Raw genomic sequence first — 10,338 nt, 5'->3', positions numbered from 1 at the left:
ATGAAGGGTGCATCAGTACTGCCCTTGAACCTACAAACCTGCACTGGAGAAGCTTAGGTTCAGGAGCCCCCTCACCCCCACCCTGCCTGTAGAGGGGAGAAAGGCTCACTGATAAGCTCTTAGTCGGCATTTCTAAGTAAACGCGAACATGCACTGTAAATCTTTTTAATTTGTCTCTGAAGTTCATTGTGTTTCAAACTGGTTTGAGACTGTCAATGAATTGTGAAACCTGACATTTCCTCAGCAATTATGAGGTATTTATAGATTCACTGCAGTTGTAAGAAACAGTGCTAAAATCCTGTAATACAATATAATTGCCAGGAGGAAGCTAATGTTGACACGATCACAATCTTACTCATATTTCCCCAGTTTTACATGCAACTCATTTGTGTGTGTGTGTGTGTGTGTGTGTGTGGTTCCCTGTGTGTTTTTTTTCACGTGTGTGACTTCATCTTCAACGTTTTAAAATGGAATAGTAGGTACTGTTGTGTCATATGCTGAGTACATCACTGCTATCATGGGTAAGTACTAATTCTGAAATATGTCTTAGTTGTGGACATATTGAGTAGGTCACAAAAATGTCTATGTGGGTCATGGTCAAGATTTGAAGGGATAGGTCGTTTAGTCATCAAAACTTCACTTTACTCTTTGTAAACGAGATCCTGGAAAGCTCAGGATCAGTTATGCTCCCATGCCCTCAACAAACAATTGCCCTGGAGAGTGCTATCCCCTTGGTGGGGCCAAACGTGACCTGCAGTGGAGAGAGCTCACTGCCTAGTCTGCCCTGTGTTATCCTGGGATGTGGCCCCTCATCACCTACCTCTGGTAGATGGAAAACTGGGCTAAGTTAGATCTATTGGGAGACAGTGACATAGATGTGTTCTGTACCCCTGTGTAAGGGGTTTATGAAGGTTAATTTTGCTAGAAAGTGTGTTTGCCATCCCGCTGAGTTTAGAACATACCTCCTTAGTAAGTTGGAACTCAACTATATTTTGCCAATAATAGGGATCGGATTTCTGAAAAGTGCTGTAAATGGCAAAACCAAAATTGCTTAGAAGATAGGGAGTTAGGAGAGAAAGAGAGGCATTAAGTATTTTTTACAGCAGTAAACCATAAGGAATTGTCTTAATTCCAAGACTTCATCAGCATAAAAACTCATACTGAGGAAAACCCCCTCCAGACGCTCCTTTGTCTACATCTGTTTCTAGGGCACGCTTAACTCTTTCTCAAGGGTCCTCCTTCACCGTTATGGACAAAGGCCCACTGTAACTTCAGCCAGAGCCCATTGTAGGAGGACTTCAGCACGCTGAGGATGTGGGCTGGGAAAATGGGATCTAATCTCAATTGGTGCTAATTTGCTCCTTTGCCCAAAGGTCCATACCTGGGAGGTGTAGATAAGCTGGGATGTAAACTTGAGAACTGCAAAAGTGTTTTTAGACAGACTTGGGTTTGAATCCAGGTTCCACTTAGTAGCTATGTGACTGAGTAGATTTCTTAATCTGAGCACCAGTGGCCTCATCTTTGGTTGGACATGACTCCACCTATCTCAAGGGGCTCTTAAAAGGAGTAGACAACAGATAAGTGCCTATCACATAGTAGGCATTTATAATGAGTGAAAAAGTTGGGTTAAAGCTCAACATTCAGAAAACTAAGATTAGCATCTGGTCCTATCACTTCATGGCAAATAGATGGGGAAACGGTGGCAGACTTTTATGTTTTGGGGCTCCAAAATCACTGAAGATGGTGACTGCAGTGTGAAATTAAGACCCTTGCTCCTTGGAAGAAAAGTTATGACCAACCTAGATAGCATGTTAAAAAGCAGAGAGAAATCATTTTGCCAACAAAGGTCCGTCTAGTCAAAGCTATGGTTTTTCTAATAGTCATGTATGGATGTGAGAGTTGGACTATAAAGAAAGCTGAGTGCTGAAGAATTGATGCTTTTGAACTGTGGTGTTGGAGAAGACCCTTGAGAGTCCCTTGGACTGCAAGGAGATCCAACCAGTCCATGCTAAAGGAAATCAGTCCTGGTTATTCATTAAAAGGACTGATGCTGAAGCTGAAACTCCAATATTTTGGCCACCTGATTTGAAAAACTGATTGATTGGAAAAGATCCTGATGCTGGGAAAGATTGAAGGCGGGAGAAGGGGACGACAGGATGAGATGGTTGGATGGCATCACTGACTCAATGGAAATGAGTTTGAGTAAACTCCAGGAGTTGGTGATGGACAGGGAGGCCTGGCGTGCTGTGGTCCATGGGGTCACAAATAGACACAACTGAGCGACTGAACTGAATTGACTGATAATGCCTATGATTATAGTTGATAAGCTTTCTAATAAATCTTAGTTACATTCTTACACTCCCAAGGGGATCAGAAGGCAGCATAAACCAAGGTTATTCTACTTTGGGGTTTTTCAGATCCTCCCCAAAAATGGTGCTATTTTTTGCTGGTGGCCCTCATACTGCAGTTTGAGGTGAGGAAGGTGTTGATGGGTATCTGCAAGTCTGGAGAAAGTGGGACTTGGAGAAGCTAAAAACCAGGAGCTTGGAGGGAAGACAAGACAGTAACAGGAAGTAGAAGTGTGGAACCAGAGGGCGGGAAATTGAAGCCAGGAAGAGGAAGTAACACCAGCTTCTGTGTCAGCCCACATACCCAGAGCTGCTTCTCCACTGTTACCATTTCAGTTGCTTCAGTCTCATTCAAAGTAGGCCTCATGGACCCTCAGCCTCAGCCCAGCAGCCACAGAGGCCCAAGACCCAAGCCTGGGTCCATTCTTGGAGCTATTCTGAGTTCAAGCAATGCTGCCCTCTTCTGGGGATTGCTAAAAGCACTGTTAAATTTCTGTGAGAGATCTGTCATTTATCCCTAACAGGAAGGACCAGTTTCCTCTGCTCATGTAGGTGACTTAGGGCTTCCTCAATCTTGGTCACAGTATTGTGCCCACAACCCTCCAGAGACTCCCAGGGGCTCGTCTGCTGTTGCATCTGGGGAAGATTGAACTGTTCGATAGCCACTCATCACCACTTTGCCTCTGTTCATCCAGTCAGTGAGTACCCCCCGACCCTCACCACCCAGTCCCAGACACCCAGGGTCAACAGAAAAGTTAAATACCCAGGAGAATAGAGTGACTAAGGCAACCCAGGTGCATTTCCTGCCCCCATCCACATCAGGCATCGTGATAACAGGCTGGACCTAAGGAGAGATGGGGGACTAGGGCGAGGACTCTAGGGCCTGAAGAGTCAGCTGATTGGGGCATCTGAAGACTGCCTGCATCAGAGCCCTCCTGTCAGCAATGGAGAGAAGACTGTGGATGAGTCAGTCCCAGGGACTGATGGAACAGAGGAACCAGACGATCAAGTCAGGAGCAAACAGCTGAGCGGAGGACAGAACTCAGGCTGCCCGACTCCTGCTCCCAGAGTTGTTCTTTACACGTCATCCCACACACTGTTTAGACAGAGCAGCGGAGAAGAAACACAGACATCCTGGAGGCTGCCGGGAGGAGGCCAGGGCTGGGAACAGAGGGAGGTCTGTTTATTCTCGGCAGTCCAGTATCTGAGGGGCCCCACTCCCACTTCGGTCCAGACCCCAGTCTGAACTCTCCCAGAGCCTCTTGACTTCTGCCCAACCAGAGAGCGTGGGGCTGGGAGCCATCCCCTGGAACACTGCGTCCTCCTAGCCACCAGCTCCCTTGAGGACAGGCCTGAGACTGGATGCTTCCACTTTTCATCCAGAGGCCCTTCTCTCCAGGACCCCTGACTGCCGTGCAGAGTTGGCAGAGCCAGACCTCTCAGGCCTCCAACCCTTCAGGCCCAGATCTTGGGAGAGAGCAGAGGACCCCTTGTTCCATCTTCATGTGCTCTTGAACGAGAAAGATTTTCCTAATGTCTAACCTCCAGCTTTCTTGCTGAAGTTTTCGCCTGTTTTCTCCCATTTCAGGTCTCAAGAAAATATAACTGCTTCTTCTCTCCCTCTCCCCAAAGTTACACTTGACATAAGATGGAAATCAGTGCTTCCTAGCCTTGAACTTGCCCTTCCTCTCACTCAGTTTCCTGTGTTTCCTTGTGAAGTGAAAGTGTCATTACCATTTTGCTATTCACAAGCTCTTCATCCGCTTATTTCAATGGAATTCTCAGAGGGGACGTGCAGAGAAGGCCAGAAGCTCCTTTCGTTGACTGCTTCTGTGCCAACCACTGACCCAAATCCTTACTACACTTTTTTTGGCCACACCACGTGGCATGTGGGATATACTCCAACTAGGGATTGAACCTGTGCCCCTGTAGTTGAAGGGTGGAGTCAACCCCTGGACCTCCAGGGAAGTCTCCCCACATTTTCTCATTTAGTCTCACAATAGATGAAAACGGTATGAGCCCCCATTTTACAGATGAGGAAACTGAGGTAAGAGAATTTAATAATTTGCTCAAGTTTACACAGTCAGAAAAATAGGATTCAACTAGAATTCTTGACATTTAAACCCAGGCCTTCTGATTCAAGCTCTGGCTATTTCTCAGTCTTCATGGAGGAGAGAAGATGGATGTCACTTGAGACCCCTCCCCGCTTAGGTGTCCGGCAGTGGGGTGTGTGCAGTTACACATATTATCCCATAAGACTCCTGGCAACACTGACTGGTGCCTTGCCTTGTTCCCATTTTACAGGTGAGAAAATAGAGGCCCAGAGACATGGCTGGCCCAAAGTCACACCCCCAGGGCCATTCGTGCCTCTGAGCCCAAAACGTGACTCACAAAGGAAATGAGAAAAGTGTGGAATGACCCCAGATTCTAGAAGGCAAGGTTGGCTTTTATAAGCTGAAAGTTCCCATCAGGTGATAGGAAGGGAAGATAGAGAAGATTCTCGGGTTCCAAAGGCCCCCACCACCACCACCATCAGACTATACCCAGCAGACTGGCAGAATTACAGAGCTGGATGCGCTATCAGTTGACTGGCCACTGATGTATTTATAAAATGTAAATATATCAGCTGGGAGGTGGGGAGGATGGACTAAATCTTTGTCGGTTAACTGGAATGCATTCCTCAGATTAGCTAAGCAGCAGCAGGCCAGAGAGCTCCGAGCTGCCTCCTTGGTGGCAAGCCATGTCCAGTGGCTGGAGACAGGGCCCCTGGTACAGGAGAAGGACGTGGAGGGGGTGGGGGGGGGAGCGGAGAAGGGAGGAAGCCTTCCCAGCGCAGCAGCTCAGGGTGTGTCAGGCCCCACCCCCTGAGGCGGGGCCAGGCTGGGTCCCACCAGCCTCAGCTCCATCCTAGGCAAGGGCAGAGCCAGGGCAGCAGAGAGCTGGGGGCCCCGCTGTCTCCACACAGTGGAGGTACCATGACCTCAATGGTCAGGACACCAGACATCGCCAGAAGCCCTGCAGCGCTGGCCGGGACAGCTCCCTGACACTCGGAGGGGAGCCCAGGCTGGGCAAGCCACACCTGTCAGCTACAGTCATGTGAGTAGCTACCTAACCCTAACTCTAGCCCCCACCCGGCCCCTGGACCACACCTGGAGACTTCAGCCTCGGGGCCTGAAGAGGCCATTGCACCCAGCCCAAGCCACCAGAGTCTCCAGGTTGTGACTGCTGAGATGTACCCCCCCCCCCCCGCCCCAGGGCTGACCCTGCCTTTCTTGCTGCTCTGGTGGAGGTGGGGTGGGAGACTCACTCCCAGCAAAGAGCTGGGAGCTCCAGCCTGTGACTCCAGAGTCCAGGTTTGAAGTTTCAGGACCCTGAGATCTCCCAGGGTTTGAACAAGTTAACAGTGCGGGGATGAAGGGGAACAGAAACCAGAGGGCCGCTGGAAGGGAAGGATGTTCCCAGCAGAGGGCACTGGGGGACACTGAGGAAGAGGAACCAGGCTGAGGGTAAAGGGGTGCAATGGCCTGGGGACCTGGGGGAGCTGGGAATAGAAGGGGCAGCATCTCCTGTGCTCAGAGTGGCCTTGAGGCCCTTCGACCCTCTCACTCCGGGGAGGGGGCAGGTAGGAATCCTTCCCTTATTGACTTTGATCCTAGCAACAGCAGCTGCTCCCCTGTTGACAGAAGCAGGAGTTTCCCACAGAGCCCAGGCAGGACACCCCCTCCCTCATCCCCTTGATGTGGCAGTAGGGCCAGGGCATGGGAGGCCTGGGACAGGTCGGAGCCACAGAGAGGCCAGGCCCTGCCCAGCGGCTCCCCCTCCATCTCTGGGCTCACGCCAGCCCCCCTTGCCCTCCACACTCACTGCCAACCCTCCCTGTCCCTCAGCAACTCTTCCCCTCCTCCAGTTCCCAGGAAAGGCCCCGTTGCTAGCTGCTAGCCTGGTGCGGACGTCAAGTTTATGGGCTGGAAGTCCTACCCGGAGGCTGCTCACTGAAGTGTAACCAGCCACAAGGCGGATGGAAGGGAGGTGCTGGGGATAGGGCAACCCCTTGGTGCTGCTAACTCAGTGAGCCCTGCCTCAGACTGACTTCTGCACCACCCCCACCCCCACCCCCAATCCCTGTAACCTACCACCTTTTAAGACACTGGTGCCAACCAGCCTGCAAGCATCTGAAGACAGGGACCACTCTCCATTTATATCCACCCCGCCCCCCGCACCCCAGCCCTAGCCCCTGGTCCAGGGCACACCCATGACCCAAAGGAGACTGTCAGCTGTTGGCTGGCCAGAGGACCACTACACACCAGCCAGATTCCATCCTATCTCTTTAGCTGATTTAGAGGCCTCACCTGGTGGAGGCAGGGGTGGTCCAAATGCTGTGGGGATGGGTGTGTCTAACCAGAGGCATAAACACAGCTGCCCAGAGAGGGTCAGGCAGGTAACAGAAATGGGTGAAAGGGCTGGGTGGGGACTATAGGGAGCTTTCTGAAGGCAGTTGACCGCTCAACTCTAGCTAGTTGCTACTACATAAGCCCTCATTTTTTTTTAACCAAAAATATTAATTTTTATGTAAATTTTAATTGGCAATTCATTGGAGGAAAAATGTGTATCAGCAAACAGGATATGGTCCACAATCCATTGGTCTGCAACCTCTGGATAGCTTCCCTGATGGTTCAGATGTAAAGAAATCTGCCTGCCAATGCAGGAGACGGGTTCAGTCCCTGGGTGGGGAATAGCTCAATAGTTCAATCGAAAAGGGACTAGCTACCCACTCCAGTATTCTGGCCTGGGAAATCCCATGGACAGAGCAGCCTGGTGACCTACAGTCCCTGGGGTCACAAAGAAAGAATCGGACATGACTTAGCGACAAAACAACAACTTGCCGAGAGAGGACAGTGATCTGCAGCCCCATCCTAACTCCAGCCACCCCATCTTCCGTCCAGGCACGCCTGCTGCTGCTCCAGGTCTCCCCCGTCCCCAGGCCCAAGATGACACCCAACAGCACCAAGGAGGTGCCCAGCCCCGTTCCTGCAGGGGCCCTGGGGCTCTCCCTGGCCCTGGCAAGTCTCATCGTCGCTGCCAACCTGCTCCTGGCCCTGGGCATCGCTGGGGACCGCCGCCTGCGCGGCCCGCCCGCCGGCTGCTTCTTCCTGAGCCTGCTGCTGGCAGGGCTGCTCACCGGGCTGGCGCTGCCCGCGCTGCCCGCCCTGTGGAGCCAGAGCCGCCGGGGCTACTGGTCCTGCCTCTTCCTCTACTTGGCTCCCAACTTCTGCTTCCTCTCCCTGCTCGCCAACCTCCTGCTGGTGCACGGGGAGCGCTACATGGCCGTGCTGCGGCCCCTGCGGCCCCGCGGGAGCATGCGGCTGGCCCTGCTCCTCACCTGGGCTGCCCCCCTGCTCTTTGCCAGCCTGCCTGCCCTGGGCTGGAACCACTGGGCCCCTGGCGGCAACTGCAGCTCCAAGGCCGTCTTCCCAGCCCCCTACCTCTACCTCGAAATCTATGGGCTCCTGCTGCCAGCCGTGGGCGCGGCCGCCCTCCTCTCGGTCCGCGTGCTGGTCACCGCACACCGCCAGCTGCAGGACATACGCCGGCTGGAGCGGGCCGTGTGCCGCGGGGCGCCCTCGGCCCTAGCCCGGGCCCTCACCTGGCGGCAGGCCAGGGCGCAGGCCGGGGCCACGTTGCTCTTCGGGCTGTGCTGGGGGCCCTACGTGGCCACCCTGCTGCTCTCTGTCCTGGCCTTTGAGCAGCGCCCGCCGCTGGGGCCTGGAACTCTGCTGTCCCTCATTTCACTGGGCAGCGCCAGTGCAGCAGCCGTGCCCGTGGCCATGGGGCTGGGTGATCAGCGCTACACGGCCCCCTGGAGGGCGGCTGCCCAGAGGTGGCTCCAGATGCTGCGGGGCAGACCCCAGGGCAGTCCTGGCCCCAGCACCACCTACCATACCAGCAGCCAAAGCAGCGTGGACCTCGACTTGAACTAGAGGGAGGGCCTCTGCTCATTCCCACCAGAAGCATCCATCCATCTTGGCTGCCACCCGTCTCCACGTGTCCCCACAGCTCTGAATCATGGATCAGAGAGTGTCCCTGTATGACCCCACTCTGACTGAATAAAGCTCCCCTGGCCCAGGTGATGGTTATCTCATTCCGTGTCTTAGCCAGGGAGGGACAGGTGAACAGCTGGGGAGAGAACCTAGAGGATCCAGGGAGATTCCATGTCTTAGCCAGGGAAGGGACAGGTGAACAGCTGGGGAAAGAACCTAGAGGATATATATCCAGGGAGATTCCTGATAGTAGGTGAGGGCGGTGAGTTGAGGAACCCTGAAATCCAGCAGAGGGGGACGGTAGCAACACCCTGACATGCCCCTCACTGGTTCCTCCTCACGTCCAGCCACAAAATCCACACAGACACGTCTCTGGGAAGTATATTTTATTTACATTTTTAAAATCTGTTAACTAACATCTCTTCCTCCTTTCCACCCCCAGAGACTTGGGAAGGGAAAGAACGGGAACTTCAAAGACCTACTCCCCACATACAAACACACACCCCCATGGCTCACACCAGCAAAGGAAGTGAAAGAGAAAGAGGTCTGAACCTCCCTCTGAAGTATCTGCCAGGTCTGGGCGAGGGGGAGGGGAGGGGGGAAGGGCCTGAGGGGTGGGTTTCTTAAGAGAAGGAAGAGACAGAGAGGGAGCAAGTCAGTTTGAAGGGGTTGGAAAGTAGTCCGAGGCCCCTCCCCTCCTCTTCCCTCCTACCCGACCGCCTCTGCTGTGGGGGGTCTCCCTGCGCCCCCTCCACACCAGACACAAAGCAGATGCTGCAGCTGTTAGCGGTCAGGTCTCTGGACACAAAATACTTTTGCTTTGTGGTCTCCCGACGTGGTCACCACCAAAGAGGCATCTCTGTGGACAGAAAGCATGGTTGGAAAGGACTGGAGAACCTAAGGTCCACCCCAAGCCCACCACCCAGGGGCACTTTGGGGGGGCTCTTCCAGTGTATCCCCAACTCTAGACCGCTAGTGCCTGGAGCTGGGCTGACCAGCCCACAACCAGTGAACACTCCTGAAGCCAGCCATCAGCCTGGGGATCAGAGGAGAGCTGCCCACATGTGGGAGGCAGTCCCAGCCCCTGAGCCCAAGAGTGAGATGAGAGGCCACACCACCAACAGAGGACGACTCCCGCAGACCCCCAGCACGGCTGCCTAGGCAGGCCCAGGCCTTGGGTCCCAGCTTCCTTTAGCAATCCTCCCATACTTTAAGGGCCCCCACATGCTACTCTCACCTTCCAAGTATGCAGAGACCCCAGCCCTTGCCCAAGTCACTTACTTGCTGAGGGCAAAGTCCAGGATCTCGGCCGTGTGGCCCCGGTAGTCAGTAAGCAGGCGGCCGGTCCGAGCATCCCAGAGGCGCACGATGCCGTCCAGGCTGCAAGTGTAAACCACGGCGGTGCCTGCCTCCCACAGCAGCTGCACGATGCCCGACTGCAGAAGGGTACAGAGAAGTGGGGTGCGTCAGGGGCATCTGCTCCCAACTCTCAAGGGGGGAGGGAGGGATAATGGACCATAGGGAGGACTGGACAGGAGCCAAGTCTAGGGCGGATGCTCCCAGAGAACCTGGGCTTCCCCACAGCCTGTACCTGGTGCTGACACTGGTGCCTGAGGGTCTGTGTGGACAGGTCATAGATGGCCAAGGTCCCATCCAGGTAGCCAACAGCTGCCAGGGGCATCCTGGGCAGAAGAGAGCATCACGATGGCTCGTGGAGGGACCTGCACTCGGTGCCCTCTGTCCTTCCTGGTCCCCCAGCCCAGCCTCCTCCCCCAAGTCCCCTGCTCCTGTGTCCAGGCTGAGGCCACGCTCACACTCACACACTGCAGAAGCCCAAGGACTCCACGGAGTTGGACTCACTCTCCTCCCCTTCTCCCAGGCTTGGCTGAGAGGCCACAGTCTCAGGTCTGAAAACGCCCACCACCTATGAGCCAGAGGAGAGGATCAGAAGA

At 54.0% G+C, this 10,338-nt stretch overlaps 2 protein-coding genes across 4 annotated transcripts in view; one reads left to right on the top strand and one right to left on the bottom strand.

Moving 5' to 3' along the window:
• The window catches only part of AAMP (angio associated migratory cell protein), a 35,532-nt gene that overhangs the window by 21,815 nt on the left and 3,379 nt on the right, over positions 1 to 10,338 (bottom strand). For 2 of the 3 annotated variants that reach the window (XM_065930598.1, XM_065930599.1), the window contains exons 8-11: positions 10,207 to 10,310; positions 9,978 to 10,068; positions 9,668 to 9,822; positions 8,758 to 9,245 (exon numbers count right to left, since the gene is read on the bottom strand). In XM_065930598.1, coding sequence (XP_065786670.1) covers positions 9,170 to 9,245; positions 9,668 to 9,822; positions 9,978 to 10,068; positions 10,207 to 10,310 — 426 coding nt within the window. In that variant the 3' untranslated portion in view covers positions 8,758 to 9,169. Of the gene's footprint in view, positions 1 to 8,757; positions 9,246 to 9,642; positions 9,823 to 9,977; positions 10,069 to 10,206; positions 10,311 to 10,338 lie in introns of those variants that run through there. The other variant, XM_065930600.1, reaches the window with a different exon arrangement.
• Positions 5,225 to 8,437, top strand: GPBAR1 (G protein-coupled bile acid receptor 1). Its single transcript, XM_065927659.1, has 2 exons — positions 5,225 to 5,444; positions 7,292 to 8,437. Exon 2 carries the CDS (start codon positions 7,337 to 7,339, stop codon positions 8,324 to 8,326), a length of 990 nt encoding a protein of 329 aa, XP_065783731.1. The 5' UTR covers positions 5,225 to 5,444; positions 7,292 to 7,336; the 3' UTR covers positions 8,327 to 8,437.

The sequence above is a fragment of the Muntiacus reevesi genome, chromosome 3 (genome assembly GCF_963930625.1).
Source record: "Muntiacus reevesi chromosome 3, mMunRee1.1, whole genome shotgun sequence".
Classification (NCBI taxonomy): domain Eukaryota; kingdom Metazoa; phylum Chordata; class Mammalia; order Artiodactyla; family Cervidae; genus Muntiacus; species Muntiacus reevesi.
The sequence above is the reverse complement of the archived record's forward strand: the minus strand, read 5'-3'. Positions and strand labels throughout refer to the sequence as shown.